This window comes from Oncorhynchus clarkii, chromosome 1 (assembly GCF_045791955.1).
Source record: "Oncorhynchus clarkii lewisi isolate Uvic-CL-2024 chromosome 1, UVic_Ocla_1.0, whole genome shotgun sequence".
NCBI classification, from domain to species: domain Eukaryota; kingdom Metazoa; phylum Chordata; class Actinopteri; order Salmoniformes; family Salmonidae; genus Oncorhynchus; species Oncorhynchus clarkii.
The window spans coordinates 67,461,141-67,484,669 of record NC_092147.1 but is presented as its reverse complement, the minus strand read 5'-3'; the positions used below and the strand labels follow the sequence as shown (position 1 = coordinate 67,484,669).

The 23,529-nt window shown below is 49.1% G+C and overlaps 1 protein-coding gene across 2 annotated transcripts in view; it reads left to right on the top strand.

The window, feature by feature from the left end:
• The window catches only part of LOC139416985 (shootin 1), a 74,985-nt gene that overhangs the window by 28,661 nt on the left and 22,795 nt on the right, over positions 1 to 23,529 (top strand). For both annotated transcript variants that reach the window (XM_071166223.1, XM_071166226.1), the window contains 4 exons: positions 773 to 944; positions 1,197 to 1,294; positions 1,699 to 1,780; positions 2,396 to 2,490. In XM_071166223.1, the coding sequence (XP_071022324.1) occupies positions 773 to 944; positions 1,197 to 1,294; positions 1,699 to 1,780; positions 2,396 to 2,490 (447 nt within the window). The remainder of the gene's footprint in view (positions 1 to 772; positions 945 to 1,196; positions 1,295 to 1,698; positions 1,781 to 2,395; positions 2,491 to 23,529) is intronic.

Genomic DNA, 23,529 nt, shown 5'->3' with positions numbered 1-23,529 from the left:
TTAACGGACCTCTGAGACTATCACAGTGCAGGTGCATTTATACGGAGACTTGATTACACACAGGTGGATTGTATTTATCATCATTAGTCATTTAGGTCAACATTGGATCATTCAGAGATCCTCACTGAACTTCTGGAGAGAGTTTGCTGCACTGAAAGTAAAGGGGCTGAATAATTTTGCACGCCCAATTTTTCAGTTTTTGATTTGTTAAAAAAGTTTGAAATATCCAATAAATGTCGTTCCACTTCATGATTGTGTCCCACTTGTTGTTGATTCTTCACAAAAAAATACAGTTTTATATCTTTATGTTTGAAGCCTGAAATGTGGCAAAAGGTCGCAAAGTTCAAGGGGGCCGAATACTTTCGCAAGGCACTGTATATATATATATATATATATCATTTAAAATACTAAAATTGGAAGAAGAAACTGCAGATTGCCCCTTTAATTTAAGGTTAGGGTTAGTTATTAGGGTTAGCAGTGTGGTTGAGGTTAAGGTTAAGGTTAGGTTTAAAATCAGATGTCATGACTTTGCGGTTGCACCAGCTAGTAACCACTCTGCAGATCTGTCTCCAGAACAAGATTCATGATTAAAGCGCTATCCTGCATAATTGCATGCTGATGACAAAAGAGGAAAAATACCAATTATAGTAAATCCAATGCACCAGGTTCTCTCTATGTGAAAGCTCTGAAAGAGTTCAGTCAGCCTCTTCTGCATCTGTTTTTCATAAGGTCATAAGGTGATCCGTTTCTCTCCCTCTCTCTCTTTCTCCAGTTGAACCGGCAGAACTGCTCCTTGAAGAGGAAGAGTATGTTGTACCTGGCCCACCTGGGGCCGGAGACCATTGCTGAGATCGGCCTGGAGGATGAAGAAGAGGAGGAGGAGAGTGTGGACACCCAGGTAGAAAAAGAGTGCTTCTCAGCCCACTGCCAGAGCACCATCACAGGTACTGAATGTCACCCTGCTGTCCCCTTTCCCACATATCCACAGCAGCTGTTACAATTAGTGTCCATACCGCTTTGGCTCATACAGGTTGTCTTAGATGGCATTCCTGATGAATGGAAGAGATCTCTTTTGTTGTTACTTATTTGACCGATAGACCTGGCCCTATTGGAATTCTTTACACTCTAGTAAATACAACATGATTGATCATTGATTGCAAGATTGAGTGTACTTATTTAAAATTTTCATGGGCCAGAACTGAAGAAAAAATTTGAGTTGACACTGGAGGAGAAAAAGCAAGCCACCATTGATCATGAAGCTACAAGAGAGGAGCTAAGTGACATCAGAGAAGAAGTAAGTCTGAATATAGATTTGGGAGTTGTTTAAAAATTGCTATTAGTTTCAAAGAAAAGCTGCACACTACTCTTGCTTGTATCACTTATTTTATTTAAGCTTACGTGTCAGCCTCTTGGCCTTTGTCAGAGCTTTTTTTTTGTGCTTTTTTATTCAAAATCTGAACATCTGTGTTGATCCTCTTAGTGAAACAGATGAATCATGTTTAATGTCCTTATTATGTTATCATAGTGTAGGCCTATGCACATTCATACAATTAGGACAAAGAATACATTGAAACCTAGAATGATTTCCATCTACAGTATTCTAACAGTAGTGTCGCAATTCAGTTATTTAAGTAATCAATTAACAGCACAATCAAATCAACTCTCTTCTGCCTTGTTCTCTTCCTCTCTTCACTGTAGTTGCTGAAGGAAAAACATGATAATATGGTTTTGATTGCTGAGACAGTCCGACAAAAGAAGCTCTTGGCGAAATATAACAGAGGTCAGAGAGTCTTCTCCACTGCAATATTTTGACTCCAAAGAGACGAGTGTAACATCCGTGTCCACCTTTCTGCAAGGAAATTAAGGTGTCCTACTCTCTGATGGCTTTTTGTGCAGCGTAACCTTGAGTGGGGTTACATTTGACAGAAACAAGAGTCAAGTGAAGCCTGTACCCCCTCACTATGCCGTGAATGCTGGGTGATCCTTAGTGACTGGAGGCATATTTCTTACAGAAAATGATCAAAAAGCAAAATCACTATTCATTTGGTCCTGGTTTGCTGGCTTGCTTTTCAGGGAGCATGTTGGTTGTGAAAGTGAATTCCCCCTCCCCCTTGAGTTTCAAGGTTTTCCATAACGTTTTTTACTGCCTGCTAATTACAGAATGTAAGAGTTTTAATTTATATTTTAGGTTACCAGTTTGCAGATTAAGGTTAGGGATTAAGACTAAAATTAGGGTTGGGAGTAAGGTTAAGGCCAGTGTTAAGATTAGGGCCAACTGACCAGATAAAAGGGATATATGGAAATATGCATGACATATGCAGGTGAAACAGGTGCTCTGTCAGCAGATGTTTTTGCACCGTTTTACTTGTTCTGATTAGATATTTAATGCTTCCAGTGTCGCTGTTTGCCGTGGAGGAGTATGAGGCCCTGCAGGAAAACCTGGATCTGGAGAAGGAGCTGAGGGCAGAGGCAGAGATATTTGCACGAGAGGTGAGCTCTCTCGAGGCACCCATAATAGGCTTAGCAGCTTTGGATGGGTATTTCTGTCAGCTCGACATGTCTCCTTCCCACTGGGCACAGACGTCAATTCAACTTCTATTCCACGTGTAGTTTAATTGAAATTATGTGGAAACAACATTGATTCAACCAGTGTGTTCCCAGTGGGTTAACAGTGATTAATATGCTTGTTCCCAATCCCATTTTGCCTTCACCTGATCATTAACTTGTTTTTCTACTGACTCATCACTTAGACACTAATATGATGCATCATGGCTGTTTCCCAACAAGTAAACAATGGAATCAGGCCATTGTCTTAATATCAGACAAGGTGTCTGTGTTAATCTGCTAAGGGGTTGTTTCCGACTTAGGAAATGTACACCTTTCCTACTCACTTCTCTGTAGTTGGTATTTAGACTTACCTTACACAGGTGCATAATGGGCTTTGCAGGCATGGTTCCCTTGCGTGCGCTGAATACATTTAATTAAACCGCTGAAAACTCTCCCAGTTGCTGCCCAACAGATTTTCTTGTGGAGTTTTCATTCAATAGGATTTTCTGTACATTTATCTTAAGACATCCATTTAAATACGGTGTATCTTTAATTAGAATTTTGTAGACAGAATAAATGGAGAGAACGGGTTCAGAATATAGGGATCAATGAAAGAAAGCCATCTAAATATATGCTTATTCATCTCCAATTCAGTACCAACTGGTAGATTTTTTCATTATTTAGGCAAATTTGGGGGTTAGGAAAGTATGTATGAATCATTCTTTTTTTTAAGTTTGGAGAGCCTTTATGCACAGAATATATTGATGATTTAAAAATACAGTGGTTTGATTCATCCAGAAAGTTGTCATATTAGAGTTCAGTACAAGGTTGAACAATAGTCCTATAAATCACCCCTAATCCTCACTAATCATGGAACAGTGATGACAACGGTCCAGTCGTGGTGAACTGTGCTCCAGGTTTAAACTGCTACGTATGGTCTGAGTCCCATAATGATTCAAATAGGCTACATGTCCCAAATGATTGCACAACATTACCCTAATATGATCCACTAATGCTAGCGACCCTCAGGGACAACTATACAGACGTTACAGAGGAAAGCAGGGACAACTATACAGACGTGACAGAGGAAAGCAGGGACAACTACACAGACGTCAGAGGAAAGCAAGGACAACTATACAGACGTGACAGAGGAAAGCAGGGACAACAACACAGACGTCAGAGGAAAGCAGAGACAACAACACAGACGTCAGAGGAAAGCAGGGAAAACTACACAGACGTCAGAGGAAAGCAGAGACAACAACACAGACGTCAGAGGAAAGCAGGGACAACAACACAGACGTCAGAGGAAAGCAGAGACAACAACACAGACGTCAGACGAAAGCAGGGACAACTACACAGACGTCAGAGGAAAGCAGGGACAACTACACAGACGTCAGAGGAAAGCAGAGACAACAACACAGACGTCAGAGGAAAGCAGGGACAACAACACAGACGTCAGAGGAAAGCAGAGACAACAACACAGACGTCAGAGGAAAGCAGGGACAACTACACAGACGTAAGAGGAAAGCAGGGACAACTACACAGACGTGACAGAGGAAAGCAGGGACAACTACACAGACGTGACAGAGGAAAGCAGGGACAACTACACAGATGTGACAGAGGAAAGCAGGGACAACTACACAGACGTGACAGAGGAAAGCAGGGACAACTACACAGACGTGACAGAGGAAAGCAGGGACAACTATACAGACGTGACAAAGGAAAGCAGGGACAGCTGCACAGACGTGACAGAGGAAAGCAGGGACAACTGCACAGACGTGACAGAGGAAAGCAGGGACAACTACACAGATGTGACAGGGGAAAGCAGGGACAACTGCACAGACGTGACAGAGGAAAGCAGGGACAACTACACAGATGTGACAGGGGAAAGCAGGGACAACTACACAGACGTCAGAGGAAAGCAGGGACAACTACACAGATGTGACAGAGGAAAGCAGGGACAACTACACAGACGTGACAGAGGAAAGCAGGGACAACAACACAGACGTCAGAGGAAAGCAGGGACAACAACACAGAGGTCAGAGGAAAGCAGGGACAACTACACAGACGTCAGAGGAAAGCAGAGACGACTACACAGACGTCAGAGGAAAGCAGGGACAACTACACAGACGTGACAGAGGAAAGCAGGGACAACTACACAGATGTGACAGAGGAAAGCAGGGACAACTACACAGACGTAACAGAGGAAAGCAGGGACAACTACACAGACGTGACAGAGGAAAGCAGGGACAACTATACAGACGTGACAAAGGAAAGCAGGGACAGCTGCACAGACGTGACAAAGGAAAGCAGGGACAGCTGCACAGACGTGACAAAGGAAAGCAGGGACAACTGCACAGACGTGACAGAGGAAAGTAGGGACAACTACACAGACGTGACAGAGGAAAGTAGGGACAACTATACAGACGTGACAGAGGAAAGCAGGGACAACTACAGAGACGTGACAGAGGAAAGCAGGGACAACTACACAGATGTGACAGGGGAAAGCAGGGACAACTACACAGACGTCAGAGGAAAGCAGGGACAACTACACAGATGTGACAGAGGAAAGCAGGGACAACTACACAGACGTGACAGAGGAAAGCAGGGACAACAACACAGACGTCAGAGGAAAGCAGGGACAACTACACAGACGTCAGAGGAAAGCAGAGACGACTACACAGACATCAGAGGAAAGCAGAGACGACTACACAGACGTCAGAGGAAAGCAGGGACAACTACACAGACGTCAGAGGAAAGCAGGGACAACTACACAGATGTGACAGAGGAAAGCAGGGTCAACTACACAGACGTGACAGAGGAAAGCAGGGACAACAACACAGACGTCAGAGGAAAGCAGGGACAACTACACAGACGTCAGAGGAAAGCAGAGACGACTACACAGACGTCAGAGGAAAGCAGAGACGACTACACAGACGTCAGAGGAAAGCAGGGACAACTACACAGACGTGACAGAGGAAAGCAGGGACAACTACACAGACGTGACAGAGGAAAGCAGGGACAGCTACACAGACGTGACAGAGGAAAGCAGGGACAACTACACAGATGTGACAGAGGAAAGCAGGGACAACTACACAGACGTGACAGAGGAAAGCAGGGACAACTATACAGACGTGACAAAGGAAAGCAGGGACAGCTGCACAGACGTGACAAAGGAAAGCAGGGACAACTGCACATACGTGACAGAGGAAAGCAGGGACAACTACAGAGACGTGACAGAGGAAAGCAGGGACAACTACACAGATGTGACAAGGGAAAGCAGGGACAACTACACAGACGTCAGAGGAAAGCAGGGACTACTACACAGATGTGACAGAGGAAAGCAGGGACAACTACACAGATGTGACAGAGGAAAGCAGGGACAACTACACAGACGTGACAGAGGAAAGCATGGACAACTACACAGACGTCAGAGGAAAGCAGGGACAACTACACAGACATCAGAGGAAATCAGGGACAACTACACAGATGTGACAGAGGAAAGCAGGGACAACTACACAGACGTGACAGAGGAAAGCAGGGACAACTACACAGACGTGACATAGGAAAGCAGGGACAACTACACAGACGTGACAGAGGAAAGCAGGGACAACTATACAGACGTGACAGAGGAAAGCAGGGACAACTACACAGACGTCAGAGGAAAGCAGGGACAACTACACAGACCTGACAGAGGAAAGCAGGGACAACTACACAGACGTGACAGAGGAAAGCAGGGACAACTATACAGACGTGACAGAGGAAAGCAGGGACAACTACACAGATGTGACAGAGGAAAGCAAGGACAACTACACAGACGTGACATAGGAAAGCAGGGACAACTACACAGACGTGACAGAGGAAAGCAGGGACAACTATACAGACGTGACAGAGGAAAGCAGGGACAGCTGCACAGACGTGACAAAGGAAAGCAGGGACAGCTGCACAGACGTGACAAAGGAAAGCAGGGACAACTGCACAGACGTGACAGAGGAAAGTAGGGACAACTACACAGACGTGACAGAGGAAAGTAGGGACAACTATACAGACGTGACAGAGGAAAGCAGGGACAACTACAGAGACGTGACAGAGGAAAGCAGGGACAACTACACAGATGTGACAGGGGAAAGCAGGGACAACTACACAGACGTCAGAGGAAAGCAGGGACAACTACACAGATGTGACAGAGGAAAGCAGGGACAACAACACAGACGTCAGAGGAAAGCAGGGACAACTACACAGACCTCAGAGGAAAGCAGAGACGACTACACAGACATCAGAGGAAAGCAGAGACGACTACACAGACGTCAGAGGAAAGCAGGGACAACTACACAGACGTCAGAGGAAAGCAGGGACAACTACACAGATGTGACAGAGGAAAGCAGGGTCAACTACACAGACATGACAGAGGAAAGCAGGGACAACAACACAGACGTCAGAAGAAAGCAGGGACAACTACAAACGTCAGAGGAAAGCAGAGACAACTACACAGACGTCAGAGGAAAGCAGAGACGACTACACAGACGTGACAGAGGAAAGCAGGGACAACTACACAGATGTGACAGAGGAAAGCAGGGTCAACTACACAGACATGACAGAGGAAAGCAGGGACAACAACACAGACGTCAGAAGAAAGCAGGGACAACTACACAGACGTCAGAGAAAAGCAGGGACAACTACACAGACGTGACAGAGGAAAGCAGGGACAACTACACAGACGTGACAGAGGAAAGCAGGGACAACTACACAGATGTGACAGAGGAAAGCAGGGACAACTACACAGACGTGACAGAGGAAAGCAGGGACAACTACACAGACGTGACAGAGGAAAGCAGGGACAACTACACAGACGTGACATAGGAAAGCAGGGACAACTACACAGACGTGACAGAGGAAAGCAGGGACAACTATACAGACGTGACAGAGGAAAGCAGGGACAACTACACAGACGTCAGAGGAAAGCAGGGACAACTACACAGACCTGACAGAGGAAAGCAGGGACAACTACACAGACGTGACAGAGGAAAGCAGGGACAACTACACAGACGTAACAGAGGAAAGCAGGGACAACTACACAGACGTGACAGAGGAAAGCAGGGACAACTATACAGACGTGACAAAGGAAAGCAGGGACAGCTGCACAGACGTGACAAAGGAAAGCAGGGACAGCTGCACAGACGTGACAAAGGAAAGCAGGGACAACTGCACAGACGTGACAGAGGAAAGTAGGGACAACTACACAGACGTGACAGAGGAAAGTAGGGACAACTATACAGACGTGACAGAGGAAAGCAGGGACAACTACAGAGACGTGACAGAGGAAAGCAGGGACAACTACACAGATGTGACAGGGGAAAGCAGGGACAACTACACAGACGTCAGAGGAAAGCAGGGACAACTACACAGATGTGACAGAGGAAAGCAGGGACAACTACACAGACGTGACAGAGGAAAGCAGGGACAACAACACAGACGTCAGAGGAAAGCAGGGACAACTACACAGACGTCAGAGGAAAGCAGAGACGACTACACAGACATCAGAGGAAAGCAGAGACGACTACACAGACGTCAGAGGAAAGCAGGGACAACTACACAGACGTCAGAGGAAAGCAGGGACAACTACACAGATGTGACAGAGGAAAGCAGGGTCAACTACACAGACGTGACAGAGGAAAGCAGGGACAACAACACAGACGTCAGAGGAAAGCAGGGACAACTACACAGACGTCAGAGGAAAGCAGAGACGACTACACAGACGTCAGAGGAAAGCAGAGACGACTACACAGACGTCAGAGGAAAGCAGGGACAACTACACAGACGTGACAGAGGAAAGCAGGGACAACTACACAGACGTGACAGAGGAAAGCAGGGACAGCTACACAGACGTGACAGAGGAAAGCAGGGACAACTACACAGATGTGACAGAGGAAAGCAGGGACAACTACACAGACGTGACAGAGGAAAGCAGGGACAACTATACAGACGTGACAAAGGAAAGCAGGGACAGCTGCACAGACGTGACAAAGGAAAGCAGGGACAACTGCACATACGTGACAGAGGAAAGCAGGGACAACTACAGAGACGTGACAGAGGAAAGCAGGGACAACTACACAGATGTGACAAGGGAAAGCAGGGACAACTACACAGACGTCAGAGGAAAGCAGGGACTACTACACAGATGTGACAGAGGAAAGCAGGGACAACTACACAGATGTGACAGAGGAAAGCAGGGACAACTACACAGACGTGACAGAGGAAAGCATGGACAACTACACAGACGTCAGAGGAAAGCAGGGACAACTACACAGACATCAGAGGAAATCAGGGACAACTACACAGATGTGACAGAGGAAAGCAGGGACAACTACACAGACGTGACAGAGGAAAGCAGGGACAACTACACAGACGTGACATAGGAAAGCAGGGACAACTACACAGACGTGACAGAGGAAAGCAGGGACAACTATACAGACGTGACAGAGGAAAGCAGGGACAACTACACAGACGTCAGAGGAAAGCAGGGACAACTACACAGACCTGACAGAGGAAAGCAGGGACAACTACACAGACGTGACAGAGGAAAGCAGGGACAACTATACAGACGTGACAGAGGAAAGCAGGGACAACTACACAGATGTGACAGAGGAAAGCAAGGACAACTACACAGACGTGACATAGGAAAGCAGGGACAACTACACAGACGTGACAGAGGAAAGCAGGGACAACTATACAGACGTGACAGAGGAAAGCAGGGACAGCTGCACAGACGTGACAAAGGAAAGCAGGGACAGCTGCACAGACGTGACAAAGGAAAGCAGGGACAACTGCACAGACGTGACAGAGGAAAGTAGGGACAACTACACAGACGTGACAGAGGAAAGTAGGGACAACTATACAGACGTGACAGAGGAAAGCAGGGACAACTACAGAGACGTGACAGAGGAAAGCAGGGACAACTACACAGATGTGACAGGGGAAAGCAGGGACAACTACACAGACGTCAGAGGAAAGCAGGGACAACTACACAGATGTGACAGAGGAAAGCAGGGACAACAACACAGACGTCAGAGGAAAGCAGGGACAACTACACAGACCTCAGAGGAAAGCAGAGACGACTACACAGACATCAGAGGAAAGCAGAGACGACTACACAGACGTCAGAGGAAAGCAGGGACAACTACACAGACGTCAGAGGAAAGCAGGGACAACTACACAGATGTGACAGAGGAAAGCAGGGTCAACTACACAGACATGACAGAGGAAAGCAGGGACAACAACACAGACGTCAGAAGAAAGCAGGGACAACTACACAGACGTCAGAGGAAAGCAGAGACGACTACACAGACGTCAGAGAAAAGCAGAGACGACTACACAGACGTCAGAGGAAAGCAGGGACAACTACACAGACGTGACAGAGGAAAGCAGGGACAACTACACAGACGTGACAGAGGAAAGCAGGGACAACTACACAGATGTGACAGAGGAAAGCAGGGACAACTACACAGACGTGACAGAGGAAAGCAGGGACAACTACACAGACGTGACAGAGGAAAGCAGGGACAACTACACAGACGTGACATAGGAAAGCAGGGACAACTACACAGACGTGACAGAGGAAAGCAGGGACAACTATACAGACGTGACAGAGGAAAGCAGGGACAACTACACAGACGTCAGAGGAAAGCAGGGACAACTACACAGACCTGACAGAGGAAAGCAGGGACAACTACACAGACGTGACAGAGGAAAGCAGGGACAACTATACAGACGTGACAGAGGAAAGCAGGGACAACTACACAGATGTGACAGAGGAAAGCAGGGACAACTACACAGACGTGACATAGGAAAGCAGGGACAACTACACAGACGTGACAGAGGAAAGCAGGGACAACTATACAGACGTGACAGAGGAAAGCAGGGACAGCTGCACAGACGTGACAAAGGAAAGCAGGGACAGCTGCACAGACGTGACAAAGGAAAGCAGGGACAACTGCACAGACGTGACAGAGGAAAGCAGGGACAACTACACAGATGTGACAGGGGAAAGCAGGGACAACTACACAGACGTCAGAGGAAAGCAGGGACAACTACACAGATGTGACAGAGGAAAGCAGGGACAACTACACAGACGTGACAGAGGAAAGCAGGGACAACAACACAGACGTCAGAGGAAAGCAGGGACAACTACACAGACGTCAGAGGAAAGCAGGGACAACTACACAGACGTCAGAGGAAAGCAGGGACAACTACACAGACGTCAGAGGAAAGCAGAGACGACTACACAGACGTCAGAGGAAAGCAGAGACGACTACACAGACGTCAGAGGAAAGCAGGGACAACTACACAGACGTCAGAGGAAAGCAGGGACAACTACACAGATGTGACAGAGGAAAGCAGGGACAACTACACAGACGTGACAGAGGAAAGCAGGGACAACAACACAGACGTCAGAGAAAAGCAGGGACAACTACACAGACGTCAGAGGAAAGCAGAGACGACTACACAGACGTCAGAGGAAAGCAGAGACGACTACACAGACGTCAGAGGAAAGCAGGGACAACTACACAGACGTGACAGAGGAAAGCAGGGACAACTACACAGATGTGACAGAGGAAAGCAGGGACAACTACACAGACGTGACAGAGGAAAGCAGGGACAACTATACAGACGTGACAAAGGAAAGCAGGGACAGCTGCACAGACGTGACAGAGGAAAGCAGGGACAACTACACAGACGTGACAGAGGAAAGCAGGGACAACTACACAGATGTGACAGAGGAAAGCAGGGACAACTACACAGACGTGACAGGGGAAAGCAGGGACAACTATACAGACGTGACAAAGGAAAGCAGGGACAGCTGCACAGACGTGACAAAGGAAAGCAGGGACAACTGCACAGATGTGACAGAGGAAAGCAGGGACAACTACAGAGACGTGACAGAGGAAAGCAGGGACAACTACAGAGACGTGACAGAGGAAAGCAGGGACAACTACACAGATGTGACAGGGGAAAGCAGGGACAACTACACAGACGTCAGAGGAAAGCAGGGACAACTACACAGATGTGACAGAGGAAAGCAGGGACAACTACACAGACGTGACAGAGGAAAGCAGGGACAACTACACAGACGTGACAGAGGAAAGCATGGACAACTACACAGACGTCAGAGGAAAGCAGGGACAACTACACAGACATCAGAGGAAAGCAGGGACAACTACACAGATGTGACAGAGGAAAGCAGGGACAACTACACAGACGTGACAGAGGAAAGCAGGGACAACTACACAGACATGACATAGGAAAGCAGGGACAACTACACAGACGTGACAGAGGAAAGCAGGGACAACTATACAGACGTGACAGAGGAAAGCAGGGACAACTACACAGACGTCAGAGGAAAGCAGGGACAACTACACAGACGTGACAGAGGAAAGCAGGGACAACTACACAGACGTGACAGAGGAAAGCAAGGACAACTATACAGACGTGACAGAGGAAAGCAGGGACAACTACACAGACGTGACAGAGGAAAGCAGGGACAACTACACAGACGTGACATAGGAAAGCAGGGACAACTACACAGACGTGACAGAGGAAAGCAGGGACAACTATACAGACGTGACAGAGGAAAGCAGGGACAGCTGCACAGACGTGACAAAGGAAAGCAGGGACAGCTGCACAGACGTGACAAAGGAAAGCAGGGACAACTGCACAGACGTGACAGAGGAAAGCAGGGACAACTACACAGACGTGACATAGGAAAGCAGGGACAACTACACAGACGTGACAGAGGAAAGCAGGGACAACTATACAGACGTGACAGAGGAAAGCAGGGACAGCTGCACAGACGTGACAAAGGAAAGCAGGGACAGCTGCACAGACGTGACAAAGGAAAGCAGGGACAACTGCACAGACGTGACAGAGGAAAGCAGGGACAACTACACAGATGTGACAGGGGAAAGCAGGGACAACTACACAGACGTCAGAGGAAAGCAGGGACAACTACACAGATGTGACAGAGGAAAGCAGGGACAACTACACAGACGTGACAGGGGAAAGCAGGGACAACAACACAGACGTCAGAGGAAAGCAGGGACAACAACACAGACGTCAGAGGAAAGCAGGGACAACTACACAGACGTCAGAGGAAAGCAGAGACGACTACACAGACGTCAGAGGAAAGCAGGGACAACTACACAGACGTGAATGAGGAAAGCAGGGACAACTACACAGACGTGACAGAGGAAAGCAGGGACAACTATACAGACGTGACAAAGGAAAGCAGGGACAGCTGCACAGACGTGACAGAGGAAAGCAGGGACAGCTGCACAGACGTGACAAAGGAAAGCAGGGACAGCTGCACAGACGTGACAAAGGAAAGCAGGGACAACTGCACAGACGTGACAGAGGAAAGCAGGGACAACTACACAGATGTGACAGGGGAAAGCAGGGACAACTACACAGACGTCAGAGGAAAGCAGGGACAACTACACAGATGTGACAGAGGAAAGCAGGGACAACTACACAGACGTGACAGAGGAAAGCAGGGACAACAACACAGACGTCAGAGGAAAGCAGGGACAACTACACAGACGTCAGAGGAAAGCAGGGACAACTACACAGACGTCAGAGGAAAGCAGGGACAACTACACAGACGTCAGAGGAAAGCAGAGACGACTACACAGACGTCAGAGGAAAGCAGAGACGACTACACAGACGTCAGAGGAAAGCAGGGACAACTACACAGACGTCAGAGGAAAGCAGGGACAACTACACAGATGTGACAGAGGAAAGCAGGGACAACTACACAGACGTGACAGAGGAAAGCAGGGACAACAACACAGACGTCAGAGAAAAGCAGGGACAACTACACAGACGTCAGAGGAAAGCAGAGACGACTACACAGACGTCAGAGGAAAGCAGAGACGACTACACAGACGTCAGAGGAAAGCAGGGACAACTACACAGACGTGACAGAGGAAAGCAGGGACAACTACACAGATGTGACAGAGGAAAGCAGGGACAACTACACAGACGTGACAGAGGAAAGCAGGGACAACTATACAGACGTGACAAAGGAAAGCAGGGACAGCTGCACAGACGTGACAAAGGAAAGCAGGGACAACTGCACAGACGTGACAGAGGAAAGCAGGGACAACTACACAGACGTGACAGAGGAAAGCAGGGACAACTACACAGATGTGACAGAGGAAAGCAGGGACAACTACACAGACGTGACAGGGGAAAGCAGGGACAACTATACAGACGTGACAAAGGAAAGCAGGGACAGCTGCACAGACGTGACAAAGGAAAGCAGGGACAACTGCACAGACGTGACAGAGGAAAGCAGGGACAACTACAGAGACGTGACAGAGGAAAGCAGGGACAACTACAGAGACGTGACAGAGGAAAGCAGGGACAACTACACAGATGTGACAGGGGAAAGCAGGGACAACTACACAGACGTCAGAGGAAAGCAGGGACAACTACACAGATGTGACAGAGGAAAGCAGGGACAACTACACAGACGTGACAGAGGAAAGCAGGGACAACTACACAGACGTGACAGAGGAAAGCATGGACAACTACACAGACGTCAGAGGAAAGCAGGGACAACTACACAGACATCAGAGGAAAGCAGGGACAACTACACAGATGTGACAGAGGAAAGCAGGGACAACTACACAGACGTGACAGAGGAAAGCAGGGACAACTACACAGACATGACATAGGAAAGCAGGGACAACTACACAGACGTGACAGAGGAAAGCAGGGACAACTATACAGACGTGACAGAGGAAAGCAGGGACAACTACACAGACGTCAGAGGAAAGCAGGGACAACTACACAGACGTGACAGAGGAAAGCAGGGACAACTACACAGACGTGACAGAGGAAAGCAAGGACAACTATACAGACGTGACAGAGGAAAGCAGGGACAACTACACAGACGTGACAGAGGAAAGCAGGGACAACTACACAGACGTGACATAGGAAAGCAGGGACAACTACACAGACGTGACAGAGGAAAGCAGGGACAACTATACAGACGTGACAGAGGAAAGCAGGGACAGCTGCACAGACGTGACAAAGGAAAGCAGGGACAGCTGCACAGACGTGACAAAGGAAAGCAGGGACAACTGCACAGACGTGACAGAGGAAAGCAGGGACAACTACACAGACGTGACATAGGAAAGCAGGGACAACTACACAGACGTGACAGAGGAAAGCAGGGACAACTATACAGACGTGACAGAGGAAAGCAGGGACAGCTGCACAGACGTGACAAAGGAAAGCAGGGACAGCTGCACAGACGTGACAAAGGAAAGCAGGGACAACTGCACAGACGTGACAGAGGAAAGCAGGGACAACTACACAGATGTGACAGGGGAAAGCAGGGACAACTACACAGACGTCAGAGGAAAGCAGGGACAACTACACAGATGTGACAGAGGAAAGCAGGGACAACTACACAGACGTGACAGGGGAAAGCAGGGACAACAACACAGACGTCAGAGGAAAGCAGGGACAACAACACAGACGTCAGAGGAAAGCAGGGACAACTACACAGACGTCAGAGGAAAGCAGAGACGACTACACAGACGTCAGAGGAAAGCAGGGACAACTACACAGACGTGAATGAGGAAAGCAGGGACAACTACACAGACGTGACAGAGGAAAGCAGGGACAACTATACAGACGTGACAAAGGAAAGCAGGGACAGCTGCACAGACGTGACAAAGGAAAGCAGGGACAGCTGCACAGACGTGACAAAGGAAAGCAGGGACAACTGCACAGACGTGACAGAGGAAAGTAGGGACAACTACACAGACATGACAGAGGAAAGCAGGGACAACTACACAGACGTGACAGAGGAAAGCAGGGACAACTATACAGACGTGACAGAGGAAAGCAGGGACAGCTGCACAGACGTGACAAAGGAAAGCAGGGACAGCTGCACAGACGTGACAAAGGAAAGCAGGGACAACTGCACAGACGTGACAGAGGAAAGCAGGGACAACTACACAGACGTGACATAGGAAAGCAGGGACAACTACACAGACGTGACAGAGGAAAGCAGGGACAACTATACAGACGTGACAGAGGAAAGCAGGGACAGCTGCACAGACGTGACAAAGGAAAGCAGGGACAGCTGCACAGACGTGACAAAGGAAAGCAGGGACAACTGCACAGACGTGACAGAGGAAAGCAGGGACAACTACACAGATGTGACAGGGGAAAGCAGGGACAACTACACAGACGTCAGAGGAAAGCAGGGACAACTACACAGATGTGACAGAGGAAAGCAGGGACAACTACACAGACGTGACAGGGGAAAGCAGGGACAACAACACAGACGTCAGAGGAAAGCAGGGACAACAACACAGACGTCAGAGGAAAGCAGGGACAACTACACAGACGTCAGAGGAAAGCAGAGACGACTACACAGACGTCAGAGGAAAGCAGGGACAACTACACAGACGTGACAGAGGAAAGCAGGGACAACTATACAGACGTGACAAAGGAAAGCAGGGACAGCTGCACAGACGTGACAAAGGAAAGCAGGGACAGCTGCACAGACGTGACAAAGGAAAGCAGGGACAACTGCACAAACGTGACAGAGGAAAGTAGGGACAACTACACAGACATGACAGAGGAAAGCAGGGACAACTACAGAGACGTGACAGAGGAAAGCAGGGACAACTACACAGATGTGACGGGAAAGCAGGGACAACTACACAGACGTCAGAGGAAAGCAGGGACAACTACACAGATGTGACAGAGGAAAGCAGGGACAACTACACAGACGTGACAGAGGAAAGCAGGGACAACAACACAGACGTCAGAGGAAAGCAGGGACAACTACACAGACGTCAGAGGAAAGCAGAGACGACTACACAGACGTCAGAGGAAAGCAGAGACGACTACACAGACGTCAGAGGAAAGCAGGGACAACTACACAGACGTCAGAGGAAAGCAGGGACAACTACACACATGTGACAGAGGAAAGCAGGGACAACTACACAGACGTGACAGAGGAAAGCAGGGACAACAACACAGACGGCAGAGGAAAGCAGGGACAACTACACAGACGTCAGAGGAAAGCAGAGACGACTACACAGACGTCAGAGGAAAGCAGAGACGACTACACAGACGTCAGAGGAAAGCAGGGACAACTACACAGACGTCAGAGGAAAGCAGGGACAACTACACAGATGTGACAGAGGAAAGCAGGGACAACTACACAGACGTGACAGAGGAAAGCAGGGACAACAACACAGACGTCAGAGGAAAGCAGGGACAACTACACAGACGTCAGAGGAAAGCAGAGACGACTACACAGACGTCAGAGGAAAGCAGAGACGACTACACAGACGTCAGAGGAAAGCAGGGACAACTACACAGACGTGACAGAGGAAAGCAGGGAAACTACACAGACGTGACAGAGGAAAGCAGGGACAACTACACAGATGTGACAGAGGAAAGCAGGGACAACTACACAGACGTGACAGAGGAAAGCAGGGACAACTACACAGACGTGACAGAGGAAAGCAGGGACAACTGCACAGACGTGACAAAGGAAAGCAGGGACAACTGCACAGACGTGACAGAGGAAAGCAGGGACAACTACAGAGATGTGACAGAGGAAAGCAGGGACAACTACACAGACGTGACAGAGGAAAGCAGGGACAACTACACAGACGTGACAGAGGAATGCATGGACAACTACACAGACGTCAGAGGAAAGCAGGGACAACTACACAGACATCAGAGGAAAGCAGGGACAACTACACAGATGTGACAGAGGAAAGCAGGGACAACTACACAGACGTGACAGAGGAAAGCAGGGACAACTACACAGACGTGACATAGGAAAGCAGGGACAACTACACAGACGTGACAGAGGATAGCAGGGACAACTATACAGACGTGACAGAGGAAAGCAGGGACAACTACACAGACGTCAGAGGAAAGCAGGGACAACTACACAGACGTGACAGAGGAAAGCAGGGACAACTACACAGACGTGACAGAGGAAAGCAGGGACAACTATACAGACGTGACAGAGGAAAGGGAGGACAACTACACAGACGGGACAGAGTAAAGCAGGGACAACTACACAGACGTGACAGAGGAAAGCAGGGACAACTATACAGACGTGACAGAGGAAAGGGAGGACAACTACACAGACGGGACAGAGGAAAGCAGGGACAACTACACAGATGTGACAGAGGAAAGCAGGGACAACTACACAGACGTGACAGAGGAAAGCAGGGACAACAACACAGACGTCAGAGGAAAGCAGGGATAACTACACAGACGTCAGAGGAAAGCAGAGACAACTACACAGACGTCAGAGGAAAGCAGGGACAACTACACAGACGTGACAGAGGAAAGCAGGGACAACTACACAGACGTGACAGAGGAAAGCAGGGACAGCTGCACAGACGTGACAAAGGAAAGCAGGGACAACTGCACAGACGTGACAGAGGAAAGCAGGGACAACTGCACAGACGTGACAGAGGAAAGCAGGGACAACTACAGAGACGTGACAGAGGAAAGCAGGGACAACTACACAGATGTGACAGAGGAAAGCAGGGACAACTATACAGACGTGACAAAGGAAAGCAGGGACAGCTGCACAGACGTGACAAAGGAAAGCAGGGACAACTGCACAGACGTGACAGAGGAAAGCAGGGACAACTACAGAGACGTGACAGAGGAAAGCAGGGACAACTACACAGATGTGACAGGGGAAAGCAGGGACAACTACACAGACGTCAGAGGAAAGCAGGGACAACTACACAGGTGTGACAGAGGAAAGCAGGGACAACTATACAGACGTGACAAAGGAAAGCAGGGACAGCTATACAGACGTGACAAAGGAAAGCAGGGACAGCTGCACAGACGTGACAAAGGAAAGCAGGGACAACTGCACAGACGTGACAGAGGAAAGCAGGGACAACTACAGAGACGTGACAGAGGAAAGCAGGGACAACTACACAGATGTGACAGGGGAAAGCAGGGACAACTACACAGACGTCAGAGGAAAGCAGGGACAACTACACAGATGTGACAGAGGAAAGCAGGGACAACTACACAGATGTGACAGAGGAAAGCAGGGACAACTACACAGACGTGACAGAGGAAAGCATGGACAACTACACAGACGTCAGAGGAAAGCAGGGACAACTTCACAGACATCAGAGGAAAGCAGGGACAACTACACAGACGTGACAGAGGAAAGCAGGGACAACTACACAGACGTGACATAGGAAAGCAGGGACAACTACACAGACGTGACAGAGGAAAGCAGGGACAACTATACAGACGTGACAGAGGAAAGCAGGGACAACTACACAGACGTCAGAGGAAGGCAGGGACAACTACACAGACGTGACAGAGGAAAGCAGGGACAACTACACAGACGTGACAGAGGAAAGCAAGGACAACTATACAGACGTGACAGAGGAAAGCAGGGACAACTACACAGACGTGACAGAGGAAAGCAGGGACAACTACACAGACGTGACATAGGAAAGCAGGGACAACTACACAGACGTGACAGAGGAAAGCAGGGACAACTACACAGACGTGACATAGGAAAGCAGGGACAACTACACAGACGTGACAGAGGAAAGCAGGGACAACTATACAGACGTGACAGAGGAAAGCAGGGACAACTACACAGACGTCAGAGGAAAGCAGGGACAACTACACATACGTGACAGAGGAAAGCAGGGACAACTACACAGACGTGACAGAGGAAAGCAGGGACAACTATACAGACGTGACAGAGGAAAGCAGGGACAACTACACAGACGTGACAGAGGAAAGCAGGGACAACTACACAGACGTGACATAGGAAAGCAGGGACAACTACACAGACGTGACAGAGGAAAGCAGGGACAACTATACAGACGTGACAGAGGAAAGCAGGGACAACTACACAGACGTCAGAGGAAAGCAGGGACAACTACACAGACGTGACAGAGGAAAGCAGGGACAACTACACAGACGTGACAGAGGAAAGCAGGGACAACTATACAGACGTGACAGAGGAAAGGGAGGACAACTACACAGACGGGACAGAGTAAAGCAGGGACAACTACACAGACGTGACAGAGGAAAGCAGGGACAACTATACAGACGTGACAGAGGAAAGGGAGGACAACTACACAGACGGGACAGAGGAAAGCAGGGACAACTACACAGATGTGACAGAGGAAAGCAGGGACAACTACACAGACGTGACAGAGGAAAGCAGGGACAACAACACAGACGTCAGAGGAAAGCAGGGATAACTACACAGACGTCAGAGGAAAGCAGAGACAACTACACAGACTTCAGAGGAAAGCAGGGACAACTACACAGACGTGACAGAGGAAAGCAGGGACAACTACACAGACGTGACAGAGGAAAGCAGGGACAGCTGCACAGACGTGACAAAGGAAAGCAGGGACAACTGCACAGACGTGACAGGGGAAAGCAGGGACAACTACAGAGACGTGACAGAGGAAAGCAGGGACAACTACACAGATGTGACAGGGGAAAGCAGGGACAACTACACAGACGTCAGAGGAAAGCAGGGACAACTACACAGATGTGACAGAGGAAAGCAGGGACAACTATACAGACGTGACAAAGGAAAGCAGGGACAGCTGCACAGACGTGACAAAGGAAAGCAGGGACAACTGCACAGACGTGACAGAGGAAAGCAGGGAAACTACACAGACGTGACAGAGGAAAGCAGGGACAACTACACAGATGTGACAGAGGAAAGCAGGGACAACTACACAGACGTGACAGAGGAAAGCAGGGACAACTACACAGACGTGACAGAGGAAAGCAGGGACAACTGCACAGACGTGACAGAGGAATGCATGGACAACTACACAGACGTCAGAGGAAAGCAGGGACAACTACACAGACATCAGAGGAAAGCAGGGACAACTACACAGATGTGACAGAGGAAAGCAGGGACAACTACACAGACGTGACAGAGGAAAGCAGGGACAACTACACAGACGTGACATAGGAAAGCAGGGACAACTACACAGACGTGACAGAGGATAGCAGGGACAACTATACAGACGTGACAGAGGAAAGCAGGGACAACTACACAGACGTCAGAGGAAAGCAGGGACAACTACACAGACGTGACAGAGGAAAGCAGGGACAACTACACAGACGTGACAGAGGAAAGCAGGGACAACTATACAGACGTGACAGAGGAAAGGGAGGACAACTACACAGACGGGACAGAGTAAAGCAGGGACAACTACACAGACGTGACAGAGGAAAGCAGGGACAACTATACAGACGTGACAGAGGAAAGGGAGGACAACTACACAGACGGGACAGAGGAAAGCAGGGACAACTACACAGATGTGACAGAGGAAAGCAGGGACAACTACACAGACGTGACAGAGGAAAGCAGGGACAACAACACAGACGTCAGAGGAAAGCAGGGATAACTACACAGACGTCAGAGGAAAGCAGAGACAACTACACAGACGTCAGAGGAAAGCAGGGACAACTACACAGACGTGACAGAGGAAAGCAGGGACAACTACACAGACGTGACAGAGGAAAGCAGGGACAGCTGCACAGACGTGACAAAGGAAAGCAGGGACAACTGCACAGACGTGACAGAGGAAAGCAGGGACAACTGCACAGACGTGACAGAGGAAAGCAGGGACAACTACAGAGACTTGACAGAGGAAAGCAGGGACAACTACACAGATGTGACAGAGGAAAGCAGGGACAACTATACAGACGTGACAAAGGAAAGCAGGGACAGCTGCACAGACGTGACAAAGGAAAGCAGGGACAACTGCACAGACGTGACAGAGGAAAGCAGGGACAACTACAGAGACGTGACAGAGGAAAGCAGGGACAACTACACAGATGTGACAGGGGAAAGCAGGGACAACTACACAGACGTCAGAGGAAAGCAGGGACAACTACACAGGTGTGACAGAGGAAAGCAGGGACAACTATACAGACGTGACAAAGGAAAGCAGGGACAGCTATACAGACGTGACAAAGGAAAGCAGGGACAGCTGCACAGACGTGACAAAGGAAAGCAGGGACAACTGCACAGACGTGACAGAGGAAAGCAGGGACAACTACAGAGACGTGACAGAGGAAAGCAGGGACAACTACACAGATGTGACAGGGGAAAGCAGGGACAACTACACAGACGTCAGAGGAAAGCAGGGACAACTACACAGATGTGACAGAGGAAAGCAGGGACAACTACACAGATGTGACAGAGGAAAGCAGGGACAACTACACAGACGTGACAGAGGAAAGCATGGACAACTACACAGACGTCAGAGGAAAGCAGGGACAACTTCACAGACATCAGAGGAAAGCAGGGACAACTACACAGATGTGACAGAGGAAAGCAGGGACAACTACACAGACGTGACAGAGGAAAGCAGGGACAACTACACAGACGTGACATAGGAAAGCAGGGACAACTACACAGACGTGACAGAGGAAAGCAGGGACAACTATACAGACGTGACAGAGGAAAGCAGGGACAACTACACAGACGTCAGAGGAAGGCAGGGACAACTACACAGACGTGACAGAGGAAAGCAGGGACAACTACACAGACGTGACAGAGGAAAGCAAGGACAACTATACAGACGTGACAGAGGAAAGCAGGGACAACTACACAGACGTGACAGAGGAAAGCAGGGACAACTACACAGACGTGACATAGGAAAGCAGGGACAACTACACAGACGTGACAGAGGAAAGCAGGGACAACTACACAGACGTGACATAGGAAAGCAGGGACAACTACACAGACGTGACAGAGGAAAGCAGGGACAACTATACAGACGTGACAGAGGAAAGCAGGGACAACTACACAGACGTCAGAGGAAAGCAGGGACAACTACACATACGTGACAGAGGAAAGCAGGGACAACTACACAGACGTGACAGAGGAAAGCAGGGACAACTATACAGACGTGACAGAGGAAAGCAGGGACAACTACACAGACGTGACAGAGGAAAGCAGGGACAACTACACAGACGTGACATAGGAAAGCAGGGACAACTACACAGACGTGACAGAGGAAAGCACAACGTGACAGAGGAAAGCAGGGACAACTATACAGACGTGACAGAGGAAAGCAGGGACAACTACACAGACGTCAGAGGAAAGCAGGACGTGACAGAGGAAAGCAGGGACAACTATACAGACGTGACAGACAGAGGAAAGCAGGGAAAGCAGGGACAACTACACAGACGTGACAGAGGAAAGCAGGGACAACTATACAGACGTGACAGAGGAAAGCAGGGGAGTGACAGAGGAAAGCAGGGACAACTATACAGACGTGACAGAGGAAAGGGAGGGACACACGGGACAGAGTAAAGCAGGGACAACTACACAGACGTGACAGAGGAAAGCAGGGACAACTATACAGACGTGACAGAGGAAAGGGAGGACAACTACACAGACGGGACAGAGGAAAGCAGGGACAACTACACAGATGTGACAGAGGAAAGCAGGGACAACTACACAGACGTGACAGAGGAAAGCAGGGACAACAACACAGACGTCAGAGGAAAGCAGGGATAACTACACAGACGTCAGAGGAAAGCAGAGACAACTACACAGACTTCAGAGGAAAGCAGGGACAACTACACAGACGTGACAGAGGAAAGCAGGGACAACTACACAGACGTGACAGAGGAAAGCAGGGACAGCTGCACAGACGTGACAAAGGAAAGCAGGGACAACTGCACAGACGTGACAGGGGAAAGCAGGGACAACTACAGAGACGTGACAGAGGAAAGCAGGGACAACTACACAGATGTGACAGGGGAAAGCAGGGACAACTACACAGACGTCAGAGGAAAGCAGGGACAACTACACAGATGTGACAGAGGAAAGCAGGGACAACTATACAGACGTGACAAAGGAAAGCAGGGACAGCTGCACAGACGTGACAAAGG